Source organism: Galeopterus variegatus, unplaced genomic scaffold (assembly GCF_000696425.1).
Source record: "Galeopterus variegatus unplaced genomic scaffold, G_variegatus-3.0.2 Scaffold1161, whole genome shotgun sequence".
NCBI lineage: Eukaryota > Metazoa > Chordata > Mammalia > Dermoptera > Cynocephalidae > Galeopterus > Galeopterus variegatus.
Window position 1 is genome coordinate 90,295 of NW_007727272.1, and position 16,576 is coordinate 106,870.

Consider the following 16,576-nt stretch of genomic DNA (forward strand, 5'->3'; position numbering starts at 1 on the left):
TTACAGTCTTGGCCTGGTGCTTCTGTCTCTAGTGAACACCCCAGCTCAGATAATCTTGGAAGAAGGTACGTGTTAACCACCATTTATGCTAAGAAGACAAAATACTCATGCTGTCTGTTTGTTGCTCCCAGTGTTGCCTTGTCTTGTTGACCTCCAATATCAGGGTGTGGTAGGAAAGGAAGTAAAATTTACAGAGGGGGTTAAGAATTTATCCTCATCTGTCCTGTGAGTCTCTTGAAACTCTTGCCCATAAAGGGGGGATCAGTGGAGGCCAGGAGTCAGATTTGGGGATTGGAAATTGTGCTGGGTGCTGGATTTGCAGACACACGCAAACTTGGAGCAGATACTGTTCAGCCTTTGGTGGAAAGAGTGTTATCCCAACCCCAGGGCCTAACTCTAGGGTGTCAGGTTTTCTACCCTATCTAAAGACTCTAGGTATTATGAGGGTTTCCGTGGCAGTTTTGTAGCATCTCACCAATACCAGCCAGGTCTGTCTGCATCTCTCAAATCTGTCCCTCTTTCTTTAAACACCTTCAGTTCATACTCAGAAAAATCGCACCCATCTCTACAGGGTCATACCTGCTTTTACCCCATGGAACCCAGGCACCATTCCTAGCACCCACTGACTCCAGGGTCGTCTTGTTCCACTCCCCTCCAGCCCCGTCCTGTTCACCCTGGAATCCTGACCACCCTTATTTTAAAGGAGGAAAGGAAGGCGTTGCGCCTGCCAGCTCTCTTCATGTCTCCGTTAAAACGCTGTGTGTAGGATATATTCATATAGTCCCTGAAGTGTCTTCACGTTATTGGTATGTCCCATGTTTTGCTACGTGTGTGAAGGAGTCTTCTAATCTGTCCCTCCTGCCCTGCCCTACCCGAATCCAAGGGTTTGTGAAGACAGGACAGGTCCAGCCCCGGCCTAGGAAGAATGCGCCCCCTTTCGACGGCAGAGGGCAAGGGAGCGTGCGTCCGCCTAGGCTCCCCCGCACATCCCAGCGCCGGGAAAGCGGCGCCTCGGCGTACTTGCCGCATGCAGGGAAAGGGCGGAGGTGGGACAGGGGCGTCTGCATCTTTGCACGGGCAGGGACCGAGATCGTTAAAACCAAAGGTACTGTGGGCTCTCTTTTAAAGGTTAAAATTCTCCACTGAATTAATTTTTCCTCAACCTACCCACCTCCAACCTCCCATCTCCCCCCAAAAAGGTGAGATCCAAAAAGAGCCTGCTGTCCAGGCCCCCATGCGAGGTCCATATTAGCTTCTGAGTTTCTCCTTCCCTATTAAGAAAATTTCCAATCACTTGCAACTAACTCCATGAAAGCAAAGTAGGAATAGGACCTGCCTTTGTCCTTTCTCATAACTTGGATCTTGGGGATTCAAATTAACACACATATTTCAGATTTATTCCTCGCTTGAAGTTATGCCCGGGGGATCTATAATGATAAAAATAAACCCCAAATTTCTTGAGAATTAGAGATTCCTCATTACATGGTGCAGCAAAGGGCTGAGACATCCAGTACCCAAAGAATGTATTCTGGTCACAACTCAGACTCCTATTCCTGTGTTTGAGAACTGGGGGGACAGCAGAATCCTTAAGATTCTGCTTGTCCTTTAACTCTTCTGAGAAGTCACTTGTGCACGAGATTGATTTGTTCTGACATGTGCTCTTTATTTTCTTTCGTATAAAACTTCCCTAACCAAGTACCATTTGTGCCTTTACTCCCTTCCCCTGTGCTAAAGTGGCCATCGCCCTGCAATCGGGTTCCCAGATATATTTTCTTTTTAATCAAAAGAAGTGGTTCCAGGGCCAGCGGACTATAGTAATTTTTCGTTTTAAACCTAAAATCGATAGCCCGTAATTGTCTGTATGACTACTTACTTGAGGCTGTCTCACTAAATTAGACAAATGACAACGCCAAAAATCTACTAATATTCGGACCATGATGGAAACATCTTACTCAAGAACTTCCACATGTGACAAACCCGCTGACTCCGAAACACCGAAGACTGTTCCGCCAGTTTTCTCCGTAATGTATCTTCGCATTTATTGATTTAACAAGAAACAGCATTTAGAGAAAAGGAGTATTGTGGAAGTTTGATGATATTATTATTACTGTTTGAGATTGTTGGATTTTGTTCGCCTGCTTACCAAGCTATGTGATTTTATAAGAATCCAAAGTCTTGTGGGTACATAATAATGAGGTTGACATATGCATCCTCTTTGTAATTCTGAAAAGGGAGCTAACGGACACCAAAGAGGTGGAATGGTGCTCGGGTAAAACACAGAAATCGACCAACGAGGGCCCAATCAGATTACAATGGTGTGCACCCACAGGTAGTTTTGTAAATATTTAGACACGATATGGACACACAGAGTTGGCCCTCTTATCCAAATATTTCTTGTAAATGTCTATCTCTAGCTCCGAGGAACACTTTGAGAGTCCTGTTGATTAAGCCTACAAAGGCTTGGTTAGAGGATGCTAAGCCCCACATTTTACTTTTTCTTTGTGGTGGGGGTGGGGTGAGGGAGTGGGTTACTCTTCCCCAAAAAACTCTTCCACCACCTGCAAAAAATAAGCAAAAGGCAAACCTTATCTCCTCTACAAACACACTTCCGATTTCAAAAAGTTGTTTCTCATGTGGTTTCTGCTAACTCCATCTCTTCTAAAGGGTAAAAAATAAATGCATATTCCCAGAGCGGTTGAAAGTGGGCAGGAACTGGAGACACGCAGGGGGTCGCGATGCAGGGACAGACGCGCGCAGACTTTTGCAACAACAGGGTACCCGTGGCGCTCGTGCTTTCGCCAAGGAGGAAGTTCTCCAGGAACTAGGGGTCAGCTTTGGTGGCGTGTCCGGCATCAGGAGGCAGCAGGTAAACAAGGAATAGGAGAAGAATTGTAAAAGAAACACATCTTTTAAAATTAAAAAATCGAAGTAATCTAGGGATCTTTGTAGTTGAAAACCTACAACTGTCAGTTAATGGAAAAGGGTCGCAGAGGTGGCTGCTGGCCCGGAGCGTCTTTCAAAGCTCAGATTAGAGCGGATCTGGGTCAGCGGAATAGAGAGGCATCGCTGCTTCTGAATTAGCCTTTTTCGCAAAGGGCGTGGGGGTGTGTGTGACATCTTGTTGGTTTGGAGATGATTTATTACAAAAATAAAGTGTTGTAAAGTCTAAGATGACGCCCTTGGGAAGACGAAAGAACTACAGGAACCCGTGTGACCCACCGCTTCCCGGCGCTCTGACCTGAGTGCACCAGAGAAAGGTCGCGGAGCCAAAATGCGGGACTGCGCAATGTCTAAGTCGTGGGAGAGGAGCTCAGGAGTCTTGGAAAGGTTTTCATCCTGTCTTTGGAGTTGGAGCCCCCGCGAGTATTGGCAACCTGGAGCCTTGGACTTTACGGCCCACCTCCCTGACACTTCAAACTCGAAGTCGTGCTTCTCTCCAAAGCTGGCGGGAGTTACTGGACTGTCAAGTCCTCCAAATTTTAAGAGAAGGGGGCCACCCAGCCTCCTGCCCCTGAATATAAAGTAAACAGGATTCACCATCTTTTCTCTGGCTTTGACATCCAGCTTTGGGGACTCAGTGACCTCCCTTGATCCTGGATTTCACTTCCCTCTCTGAAGAGAAAAATTTCCAGGCTACCCTTAAAACGATATATATTTTTTTGTTCCCCTCTCGAATAGAGATAATTGAGGCCCAGATTCAGAGTGCCAGCACGGGCTCCAGAGTCTCAGGGTGGTGCCGCGTAAGAAAATTTCTGGCGCCACAGCTACTGCAAACACTGAGACTAGGGGAATGGATAGTCTGATGCGAATTCCAACTGGGAAGTGCCCTAGAAAATGTTCCCGCTCTCCTGGGCGTTTCTCTGGCAAAGAGCAGTTGGCGAAGCTGTGCCCCAGAGAAGGTGGCTGGCGGATTGGGCGGGCAGTTCCTTCGCGCCGCGTTTACACCTCTCCCTTTGTGACAAATCGATTTCCCGCGCCGCTGTTCTGCATTTACGTCCCGCCGCAGCCCGGGACCCAGCTGCGCCCCGTGCACACTTAGCACCAGCTTGTGAGTGTGTGCGTGTGCGCGCGCGTGTCTAATTGACTTTCCGTCTACCTTTTTATGACTACATGTGTTTCCAACAAAAGGTCTTATTAGGACAATCTGGTTTCACTAATTTAGAGGTTGGGAACGTGGAAGGCAGGCGCTTTTTTTTTTTTTTTTTTTTTTTTTTTTCGAAGTTCGGATTAAGAAATGACAGCGGGATGCACTGTCTTCATAGGAGTAGGTCTGCCTGTTTTTGTTACCTGTTCCTCTTTCCTTTCTCTCCCTGTCTTGGTTCTACCACCACCCTATTCACACTCCACATTTCCCCGTTAGCCATTGGATTGCTAACGATGTTGAGGAACCCTTTCTTTAAACACTTAAGGTATTTGAACTCAGAAGTTTGAGAAATTTACTGGGCTGAGAGAATCAGTAAAGGGGGAAAGAAGTCGTTCTCTAGAGAGGAAAGTGGAGTGTGTATCAACTGCGGGTGGGGAAACAGAATTGCTGATGGAGAGTAGGGAGGTTAGCCAGAAGCCCACACTTTGGAAAATGCCTAGCTCTTCTTTGCTATACTCAGCCCAGGTTGTAATTTAAAATTTTGCTAAATTAAGAATATAATATTGAAGGTGCAAGTGGAGTATGTTTTGCTACTTTTGGCCAAAAGGAAAATTTAGAAAGTTCAGGGATAAGGACTTTCTGTATAGCTGGAAGAGTCAAAGGCGTCTTTTCAGTATTCCTTTTCTCTCTGAAGGAAATTACCATTCCCCACCCTGCAGCAGACTCCCAGCCAGCTGCAAAAAGCGCTGGACTCCTGGTGTTACCCCTCAATCCCTTGCAGGCCGGGAGCCCTGCTCTAGCCCTCCTCTGTCCCTAGACTCCCTCCTTCCCTGATTCACATTCTGGGCCTCTCTGTGCACCGCAGGCTGGAGGCCCACTGTGGCCCCGCGCCCACTGTGCCCCGCGGCCTAACTTCCAAGTAGCTCACAGCAGCTTTCTAGGCAACTATTGATGGGAACCCAATAACTAAGGCTTAGGGTCCCCTGGGCACTTGCTATCACCAATCTTATCAGTGTCCCCTGTTCTCATCCTGGAGGAGAGGAAGGAGTTTGAAGACATGCTGCTTCTAAAAGCAACAAACGATTTGTTGGCAGAATAGGTCCCTTAGCCATCTCTCTGGGAAGCAAGGATAGGTGCATGTGTCTGTGTGTGTCCTCGGCAATTTCCCCAAGCCTGAAGTGATGGTCATTTCATTCCTATCCCCTCGCTGTGCATTCTGCTACCTTCGCTCCAAGCTGTCTGTCGATCTTCCTTCTGCAGAGGATCTTCTTCCTGGCTGGCCTCGGAGCCTCAGTTTCCTTTCCGGATCCTCTCCCCACAGGACCTCTGCTCCTTGTAACTCTGAGATGCGCTGGAGTATCACGCGGGTTCATTTCTAGAGTCTCGTCCCCTTCTCCTGGGACACACGGTCCCCACTCCTCCTCCGGCAACCCTGAGCTTGTCCTCGCACGCCCCAGAGGTCGCCACGTGCGCCGCGCTGCCTTGGCGGCGCCAGGCCCAGGTCTCGCTGGAGCCATTCCCCAGTCCCCGGCGGCTTCCCAACCACAGTGTGTCGCCTACGATCTGGTTCTACAGATTCCAAATTTGAAGACAGAATAGCAATCAGCAAATGACATGGAAAGCGACCAGCCTCGTTTTAGGAATTCTAGCCAAATTCAAACTCTTGCAACCTCGAGGAAAGGAGGAAATATCTATGTGTATCCGGCCCTCTGTCACCTGTGATGAGCCAGGTAACAAGTCTGTTACACGTTCAGAGATGGCGGGATACACTTGCAGTCATGTTTTAAGGCACGGTTAATAACTCGAGGCGAGCTTTTCACTGGGCGCGATATCAGACGGTGAGGATGGGGCAGGGAGATGTGCGTGGACTCTTCTGGAGGTCTAGGTGCCCAAAGGGAGAGCTCCTCGAATCTGACACTGGCCTCGGCTCTGAAGCCCGCTCTTCCCGGATGCAATTCTCTTGTTCAGGATCACAAGGGGCAGGATCTCTGGTTTCACCCCTAAAGGACAGTCCCTTTGCTTTGCCTGAGTCAGCCGGGCTTTTGATTGCGGGGGTCTCAAACCCATCTGCAGGTGGAGGCGACAGCAGGGGGCAGAGAGCAGCTCTGGCGACTCCGGCTGGGCGTTCCAGCGCGGCCTCTCCGGCGCGCCCAGGCCTTTCTTGCCCACGCGGGGTGGGCAGCCGGAGCAGCCGCTGTCCCTCTCTCCGTGAGCGATGCCTTCCCCAGAGCCTGCAGACACCACCCTGCAGAAGCCCTCCCAACCCGACTCAGCATCTTTAACCCGCTGCTTTCTCAAACAGGGCTATCCCCCGGAGTTTATGTCCCGCAGAGATTCTTTCCCAGCCTGGCCCAGTCGCCCCGCCTGCGGATGACCAGGCAGCCGCGCTCGCCCGACACGGAGCCGCAGCCCGGTCGGCTTAAGCAAGAGTCTGTGGCGGCCAGAGTCCCTCCTGCGTCTCGGGGCCTCGGAGCCTCTTCACCAGCGTCCGCCTCAGCTACTTCCTCAGCCGAGCGCTCCTTTTCTCACCCATTTCCACTTCCCTGTGACTGGCCCTTCCTCCGGTGACCGCCACCACCTCTCCTAGTCCCCCGACCTTCAGCCCCCCTGACCCCCGGCCGCTCCCGCCGCTCTGCCGCAGGACCCCCGCCCTCTGTCCCAGGCACACACACCCGTGGGCATGAGCCCCTCACTCACTGTCCTGCTGCGGAGTGTCGCTGCCACTGGTGAGTCCCGGCGACTCCAGCAGACTCCGGCCTGCCTCGCCTACGCTCTCGTCCGCTTGTGCCGCCACCATGTCCCCGGCTTCCTCCAGGTCTAGCAGGTGACTGACGGAGAAGTTCTTTTTCGCTTGCAGGGTGTCGAGGTTGCCCGGGCTGTCCAAGCGGCCGCCCAGCGCCGGTTGCCGCTCCAGAACGTGCCCGTAGCTGGAGGTCATGGTCTCCCCCTCCGATCCCACCCACCCCCCTCTTCCCGCTCGAATCAACACCAAACGCTGTGGGCGCGAGGGGGGAGAGGAGCCGAGTGGGGAAGAAAGAGGGGGAGTGGAGAGGGAGAGAGAGAGAAGAGAAAGAGAGAGAGAGAGAGAGAGAGACAGAAGGAGGGAGGGAAGGAGAGGAAGCCCCCCCCCAAAAAAAAGTGGAAAAGAGGGCGGGGGACCCCCTTCTGCAGAGCACAGCGTTCTGCACCAGGAGCCTTCGGCAGCCTTGATTGCTTTCCTGAAGCCAAATCCGGCGCAGTCCAAAGAGATAATCCACACTAAAAAATAAAATTAAAAAGTCACCCTGTGTTCAAGTCAGGAGAAAAAATTCCCTTCCAGCTCTTCAAAAGCGTCCACACGCGCACACCAAAAATAATAGTAAGGGAGAGAGAGGAAAGGGGAGGCCGGTAGGGCGGGGGAGTTAGGCAAACAGAAGAGGAGAGAAGAAGGGGTGGGAGAGAAGAATCAAAGTGGTATTTTTTTTTTAAGGGGGTTAAAAAAGTTATTCCCAGGCAAGAGTTCAAGCATCAACAGAAGAAGGCTTGTTCCAGCTTTAAAACATCTTCAAGAAAACGTGTTCCCCCCTCTCTGCACTCCTGTGGATTCTCAGGAGTGACTAAAGTTTCAGGAGGAGAGGGTGATGTCTTGCAGATGTATTAGAGAGCAGGATTCTCACTTTACTTTTCGTAAGGAGTAAAAAAATAAAAGATAAAATAAAAAAAATAGGGCTTCAAGAGTACGAAGGAGGGTGGCGCTGGGTTCCCCCCTTTCCCTTCTCTCTCCCCCTCTTCTTGCTGAGCTCCTTTTTCCTTCTCAGTTGGATCAAGAAGCTCTCTGGCACTTCAAAAGGCACAAACTGGCATGCAGAGGAGGCTTTGTAGGGAACACAAGAAAATTGGAGACCCCTGGGAGGGCAGATCTCGACTTAATAGGAGCCTGTAATTACGTGGCAAAGCCTTTGTGCCGTGCCTGACGTTTTACAGACCCCCTTTCTCCATCACAATCTCCTTCTTCCTCCTTTCCCTCGGACCGAAAAACAGTCTGATTAAGAAAACCCCCTTTGCCAGCATCAGAGCAAGAGAGAAAGGCAGAGGGAGGGAGCAAGAGAGGGAGAGAGGGAGGGAGCGAGGGGGAGGGGAGGGAGCGAGAGCCCCTTTGGATTTTTAAAGTCAAGGTCTAATTATCATTCCCTTGCAATAGTATCACCGGGAGAAAAGACAAACTGAAACCCAAAGTCACTTCAAACGGGCTGATTCTCTTGCTTCGGCATTAACTCCTCCAGATTTGTCTAAGAGCCTGTTGAAAAATCTCATTTGCATGTTTCGGTAACAGCTGCGGGGAAACTTGCTGGAAGAAATCTACAACTATCACAATCAAAGTTTTTCCTCCCTCTGCCCCCCTCTTTTTTTTTTTTTTAACGTTTCCTGCTATTCTCATAGTCTTGGGGGGAGTGGTGGGAGCGTCTGAGAGAGGCTGAGCGAGAGAGCGAGCACATTAAGGCTACGTCTGGCTCTGTAGAGACAGCCTATTAAATAACGCAATAAAATAACAAGAGCGATAATAATCGGAGGTTCTCCCACGCTTCTCCGGGAGCTAAACGCAGGTTGGGGAGATGTAGACGGCACCGAATCGCTTCGAGGCTTATCTCGCCATTAGGAATCCTGGGGCCAGGGCAGTAGGAAATTTACATATTTATTAAGCGGGAGGATGAGACTCTAGGGGTATATCATCATCGTTTCCCAACCCCCGCCAATTTCGTAACCTCTTTGGGGCGGCCAAGGTCGCTTCCTCGGGCGATGACGCTAAACCCGGAGGGTTCCACTGCCCAGATTGGGAGCAGACAGGAGCACTCCTGGAGGGAGCGATGGAGGGGGCTCTTGCTTGGCTCTGGGTCCACCCGGGTGCGGTCGGGGGCAGAACAGAGAAGGGCTGAAGTACCCCCTCGAAGTCTACGGGTGGTGCTCAGTCGTCCCTCCGCTGAGCCCTAACTTGACAGAGGACAGAGAGGTGCTCAGCGGTTTTTTCATGACCTGTTGGAATTTGGTAACAGTTTAATAGTCTCATTAGAAATGAATTACTATACTACGGGTAAGTAAAATATTAAGTGCTTATTTGTGGCGTTTTACGTTCTTTAAACACGCACACACAAATACTCATACATACGTGCTCCCTCACTCCCTTGATTGCTAGAAATGCAACCCCCACCCCCCATAGCCAAGAGGCTCGACTGCAGAGAAAGAAGGGTCCGAGTGTGTGTAAATGGTTTCTGGGCTCCAAACGGCCATAGTTAGCCCAGAACTTCCAGCCCTGATCTGGGAAAAGAACATTTGATGCCATCAAAGGGCTGAAGATTGAAACCAGATGTGCTCGCCTCGGCTCTTTCCATGCATTTAATTAAGGAGCCGGGATGGTGGAGACTTTTTCATCATTAGTCCACCCACTCCCCCTCCTCTTTCCAGCCCCCTTGCTGCTCCCCCCGCCCCGGCCGCTCGCACCCCCGACGGGAGCCCAGAGCCCCGCCAGCGCCAGCGCCAGGAGGTGCGCCGTGTTGGTCGCTCTGTCCCCCCAACGGTACTGGCTCTAAGCGGCGAACATCTGTCCGCGTCTGAGCCAGGGCGAGCGGGACGCGCGTGGGGGGCGGGCGCGCACTCGGGTGGCGGGCGCAGAGTGGGAGCGTGTGTGTCGGGGGTGCCTTCCGCTGGGATTATCATGTCCTCTGCCTCCAAGAGCCTAAGCTGAGCGCCCCAAGGGCTAGTGCCATCCTCTGCAGTGGATGAGACTTAATCACGCAGAGAGGTTTCCATGGGGCGTCCTGCCGGATGTGCTTAGGTGAAGAGGGGCCGTTTCTCCCTTCCAGACCATGCCACAGCGATTTGTCCCCGCAGCGGACTGGCCTCCCCGAAACCTCCCCCATCTGAAACAGCTCCTCGCCTCGCCTTCCTCCCGCATTCTCCACTCATTTACACGGTTGTGTTTGGACGGTGCTTCTCGGCCCCAACACCGACCGAATTGTCCTTTATGGCAAGGGTCTGGGAAGGCGCCAGGGGCTTCTGGCATCCCCGAGACAGGATGCTTCTCCTCAAGAGCCGACGACCTCCGTCAGTTGGAAGGAGATCGCCCTTCGAAGGAAGTTGCCTTGTCAGCACGGTTGGTGACTGAGGAATAGCGACAGGGAAGAGAGGTCACAGATGGACAGCTGGAAACATGGTCAGACGTCTCCACTTATATTGAGCGTGTTTTCCAGAGGGTTCAGGCGCTTCTGGAACATCACTCACCTGATTTGTGTTAATATCAACCAGTCGTGCCAGTACCCACTAGGTTGCTAACGGTTTCAACAAGAACATCGGACGTGCTTGATAAAATATGTTTATGTATACTATAAATTTGCATGCGCAATATTTTCCGGAAATGTCTCGGACCGAGAGCTGAAATGCGGACTGACGGTGCGGGGCTGGTTGAGCCCGGGCAGCGCCGCTCCCGCCTCCGTCCTAGAGGCCCGAGGCCGGGAGCACCGCTTCAGGAATGGGGATGGCCTTTGGAGACTGTGGGGGCGCAGAGTGTCCTCCGTACCCTACAAGTAGGAACTCAGGGACAGCGTCCCTTGGTGCTCCAGGAAAGGAAGAGGCCGGCGTCGGGGACCCTATTGCGGCCCCCGGGGAGGGCGAGGCAGGCTGCAGGACCCGCTCCCGCCACCCCAGCGCGCTTTTTTTCGGAATCCCGAGGAGGCACCCGGAGAGCGAAAGGCTCGCGGGAGTCCTCACCGCTCGTGTGAGGCTGCTCCTTCCCGGGGAATGACACAGGCCTCAGCTGCAGGGCCGGACCAAGCCCCGGTGTCCCCACACATCACCGGGGGGAGTCGGGCGGCAGGCGGCAGGGTGGGCTGCGGAGACGCATTGGGAGAGTCCCCTAGGAAACAAATCCTCGAGGCCAACACCCCGCAGAATGGCATTGCATTTTTTGTTTGTTTAGGTCTTCGTTTTTTTTTTTTTTCTTTACCTTTTTTTGTATTAACGATTACAAATGGATTGGATCCACACTCTGATTATGTTTACTCATCCGTAATTTATTGAGGTACTGTATTGTAATTAAAAGCCATCGGGATAACCTGCAGGGAAAATCAAGAGGGGGCCGAAAGCGCATTCGCCCCGTAAACGACGAAAGGCTGCAATTATGTTTACTCATCCGTAATTTATTGAGGTACTGTATTGTAATTAAAAGCCATCGGGATAGCCTGCAGGGAAAATCAAGAGGGGGCCGAAAGCGCATTCGCCCCGTAAACGACGAAAGGCTGCTCCCGCTGCAGGCTGGTGGGGCGGGAGAAGGCGCTCCCGGAACCCTCGGAGCCCGCGCTGACGGTCCACCGAGGGCACCCAGAGGCGGGCAGGGGGAGCCGCTTCCCAGAGTGCCGAGAGTCGCCGCGCCTAGTCTGTCCTCGACGCCCAGGCTCCAGACCTCGCTCACAAGAGGGGTGGAGCAAGGGGAAGTTGGTGGACCAAAGTTCTCTTGGCTCAGGTTGCAGGAACGAAGAGAGCCAGGCACCCCCAGAATTTGAGAACAACCATCTGGCAGAAAGATGTCAGCAGAGGAGACTCAGAGATGCGAAGCTGTAGCTGAGAGCACCCGCTCATCTCCCAAGCAGGAGGCAGGCCGGGCCTGAGAATTTAGAAGGCCCCAGAGGAGAATGGTCTGCTGTAGCCCCTGTAGTTCCTTAATCACTACTTCGGTTTCCCCAAGTGACTTCCTTTGGGGCAGAGTTGGAAGGAGAGCATTTCTAACTCAAAATCTCTGAACACGTGTAGGCCTTCCCTTGGCTTTAGCTTTGACTTCCATCCATCAATCGATATTTATTAGTTTGAAGCCCTGGATAATGTAACTAACCAGAACCCTCTTCCTCACGACCTCTGCAGCATCTGAGAGTGGCTTTCCAATCATTCTTTCTGTCCCTCCCCCTTTAACTCCTGTTTTTGGATTCCTCCCCAAGTAAGTGGGAACAAAGCTGGGACTAACAAGGAAACTTGCCAAGAGATCAGACCAAGGTAGGAAGAAGGTTTGGTTCCTAGCCATGTGCCCTTGGGTGGTCCTATTCACAGTTAGGTTTGGTATTGATTACCATCCAGGGTTTCCCTGGCACTGGCAACTGGCAAAACGCTGCCTCATCTGGCTAGCAGACTGTCCCCCACCCTGAGCAGTATTTTTCTTTCTCTGAGGTGGAAGCCAGGAGTTGCACTCCCTGACATGTTAATAAGCTGACATGATAATCACATGTAACAGGTCACAGGTTCCATGACACATAAAGAAGACAATATCACCCTCATGCAAATACCATGCTGTGGGGGTGGAAATGTTCCTCCTCCTGGCTGACAATATAGTACATATTCATTAATAATGAAATGGGGAAAAAGGTGAAATGCAAGATAAACCCTGCAGGGTTCCCATATTTTAATGTTTTTGAGAAGACTATGCCAGATCTGAAAGAAACTCTTCTTTGCCCTTCCAATTCTAATTCTTGTAATTATAAATGGTATTTTAGGAACATTACCCTATGCATCCTTTCCAACTCTATCCAATAGCCCTGTTAAATTATTTTGAAATTTTGCAATAATCAAAGGAAGTGGGACTAAAAACATTTCCAAGCAGTGAGCTGGTAATGGGTCCGTTCTGTTACATGCTGGGAGGCGCAACATATTTAGTTGGGACCTAGCATAGTTTCACTGGGCCCATATGCTCCTCAAACTACTGGACGCTGACTTTGTATACACCATCGAGACAGATTTAGCTAAAGACATAGTGACCTGCACATTGGCAAATGCAGTTAGTACTCCTCAAGTCTTACTTTGCTAAATGCCTCTGCTGTAATTGAGAGTGTTGAGCACAGTCTTTTTAAAATTTCTTCTTCTGGTCCTCTACCTATTTCTCTGACTACATTTTTTAAAAATCTTCATAGAGTATCCCTTTTTCTCTGCTCAGTCCTTAAATGTTGATATTCTCCAGAGGTCTGTCCTTCATCCTCACTGTCTTTCACAATAAATAGGTTGTCTTTAGAAGATTACATACATTTTCCTGGGTTAACTACAACCTGTGTGTCAATGAGTCTAACATCTAAAACTTAAGCTTGGTCACCTACTCACTGGAAAACTGGGCAAGTTACTTCTCTGAGCCTCAGTTTACTCATCTTTCAGATAAGGCTATTCATGGCACCTACCACATATATTTGTCAGAATTAAATAAGAATGCATGCTAGCAATTTAGCACAGTGCTTAGCATATGGTAAGGGGGAGGGGGAGCTGGGGGGGTGATAGCTATCTTCTATTGAACATTTATTGAAGAAATATTTAGCACAGCGCTTAGCATATAGTAAGGGGGAGGGGGAGCTGGGGGGGTGATAGCTATCTTCTATTGAACATTTATTGAAGAAATTTAAATTTAAGATGTCCAAAACTGAACTCACCATCTTCTACCCATGTTTCTCCTCTTTCCCCAGAAGGAAACCTAGGAGTTATCCCAAATTCCTCCCTGTCTGGCACCACCTCCAGCTTATCCAGTTAATCTATAGGGTGACTGTTATATCTAGCTACCATGGATCCTGTCACAAAATAGTCAATAAGTGCTTGTGGAATTGAAACTGAAGATAAAGTAATACTGGAGCAGGTGAATAGGCAACATTACATATGAGTACGTAGGTATGATATTATAGTGTGTTCATATTATATAAATATAACAACAATTAGTAGTGAAGGTGCCTCACCAAATACCCTCAGAGAAAATACGAGTAGCAGATGAGATACTTTCTCTGTCTTAAGGAATCCAAGCCTTACTCACCAGGCAGTTTCAGATATGCCACAAATGGCTGTTGGGAGGATTAAGAAAGAAAACAAAGGGAAAGTGTCTTACCATAGTCAATTTCATCATGTGTTAATTCCCTTCTGCTCTTTCCCTTGTGCTCAGATGACCAGGTTATAGTTTCTTCTGGGCTGCGCAGAAGATTACTATCTCCCTATTTTAGAAAACTCCTTTAAGGATGGGCATATGCTTATAACTAAGATGCTAAAAACTGGGAATGGTTCGAAGTAAGTAGCAGCACACAGAGCTACCAGGGAAACCCCTGCCAACCCCCCCCCCCCCCCACCCTTTGCAGGAAGAGCTCATGCCTGGTGTATATTTTGTATCTCATTCTGAGAATGCTCATTCTGAGAAATGTGAATGCTCACTGGATTCCTGGCCCTGCATAAGACATCTGAGCTGAGATTTCAGGCTGGCTTGGTGACTCTGCAAGCTCCCCAACGTTGGAGCCTGGAGCTCTGTCTCTAGGCCAGGCGGAAGTGAGGCATAATCTTACAGCATAGGTACAGAATGCTTTGGACCTGGGAAGTTTGGCTGATTTGAAACCTGTGAGGTCCTTCAGCTGGCTTTAGTGCTTATTTATAGCATACCCAGTGGGTGTGCCACTTTGGATAACCTTCCTTGGCTTGCTGCTGCCATAAATCTGGAGCCAAGAACAGTCCACTTCTCCACCTGCTTTCCTCCCTTAAATCCTTCCATAAATCTCTAATTTTCTAAACAGGTCACTCTCTTCTCTTCCCCAGTTCTCCACTTTTCCTATAATTCTAGCTCATAGGTAAACAAAAAAGCTGGTTGCTACTTCTGTTGTCTGGTTATACTTGTTAGGTACGTATTTTTTCCTGTTAAACTCACCAGAATCTGCTTTACTTCAAGTTTTGCTCAACAGTAAATAGTGGTAACAAAATTTCAGAGACATTTTTCTCTTGACTGCCTCAGTGAAGCTCTGAGATAATGTGAACGTGAAGAACTTGGTGGAAAAGGCATGAGTGTACTCATGTATAAGACCAGTTGCAAGTGTCATTACCTCCACTTGTCATCTTTTCCTGCCATTCTTGTCTTGCCTTTCATCACTACAGATAAAATGGAAGTATTTACATAGTGGAATTGAGTACCCTGATTTTTTAAAAGTCTGAAATAATGTATTATTTCAACACTTTGCAGATTGCAAACCTATTACCTCCACACTTCAAGTCATTATTTACCTCTCTTTATACAGTATTTCCTTTTGTAAACCTGGTGCTCGGCTCTGCATTTAAAAACACCAGAACCACCTCTCCCCAACATACACTCTGAAAACAACAACAACAACAACAACAACAAAAACCCTTCTTTTGCCACTCATCCTTTTATCCTTTTCTCTTTTCTGACTTATTTTTTGAGCATCTTCTGCTCCTTTAAGCCAAAAGTCTGAATTATTTCCTTCAAAAGTTGAATGGTGAGATTTAGCATTCTAATATTTATTACTGTTGCATATCTCAGTATCTACATTAAAAATTATTACACAGGATCTTAGAAATCAAAATTTATACTCTATTTTGGACCCAATGACATGAAGTAGGAGTTCACCATTAATCTTAAACCATTACCAGCTAGTCTATTATATCCCACTTTGAGCCTAGTATGACAGAAAGAGTAGAGGCTTTAGAGGCTTTGAAAGTTTATTTCTTAGTACTGCCTCTTGAAAGCAATGTTGAGCGAGTTACTTAGCCTCAGACTCTGAGGCTCAGGAGCTCAAATTTCTTCTGAAAAAAATGTATCATAATAGGAAAGGACCTAGCAGAGTGCCTGGCAAATAGTAAAAGTCAATAAAAGTTAAATACATTTAAATAGTTTAAAAAGTCAATAAAAGTTAGTTCAGAATTTTCATTTTGGGCTATGATATAGTAGCTTTTAACAGGCCATCAATGCTCCCTCCAAGAGGAACTAGAAAATTTGAAATATTTATATCCTCCTCACCCCAAATATCAGAGAGCTCCCAAAGCAGCTGGGACTTGGGCAACCATGTTCCAGAGAAGGACACTCTGAGGTAAACCAAACTTTTTCTTCATTCCCTCCTATATCCTTGGGTTATCTGCAACACTTTGGCTTAGAGCAAGAGGCTAAAAAGGGAAAAGTAATTGCCAAGGAAAGGATAATCCAATAAAAGAAAAGAGGTTGTAAAAACATTTTTAAAAAAGGATAATCCAGAAGAGAGGATATAGGGCCGGCCTGTGGCTCACTTGGTAGAGTGTGGTGCTGATAACACCAAGGCCACGGGTTGGGAGCCCATATAGTGATGGCCGGTTCACTCACTGGCTGAGCGTGGTGCTGACAACACCCAGTCAAGGGTTAAGATCCCCTTACCGGTCATCTTTTAAGAAAAAAAAAAAAAAAAGAAGAGAGGATATAACAACATTTTTAAAAAGGATAATTCAAAAAGAGGGGACATCTGGAAAACACTAGGCCTAATTGACACATATAGAACACTAGAGACAATGTGACAGAATATATATTTTTCCAAGAGCATATGTTACATTAACCAGTATGTTAATGACTATATGCTGAGCCATTAAATAAGTCTCAAAATTATTCAAAGCATTGAAACTAGTCAAATGATCAAGCAGGAATTCAAGTAGAATTAAGTTGTATATCAATAAAGACATAATCAGAAGAAGATACCTGAATACTTGAAG

At 48.6% G+C, this 16,576-nt stretch overlaps 1 protein-coding gene across 2 annotated transcripts in view; it reads right to left on the bottom strand.

The window, feature by feature from the left end:
* The window catches only part of PRRX1 (paired related homeobox 1), a 68,662-nt gene extending 61,478 nt beyond the window's left edge, over positions 1 to 7,184 (bottom strand). Inside the window, exon 1 of one of the 2 annotated variants that reach the window (XM_008575253.1) lies at positions 6,782 to 7,184. In XM_008575253.1, coding sequence (XP_008573475.1) covers positions 6,782 to 7,022 — 241 coding nt within the window. In that variant the 5' untranslated portion in view covers positions 7,023 to 7,184. The remainder of the gene's footprint in view (positions 1 to 6,781) is intronic. The other variant, XM_008575252.1, reaches the window with a different exon arrangement.
* Positions 7,185 to 16,576: the final 9,392 nt, after the last annotated feature.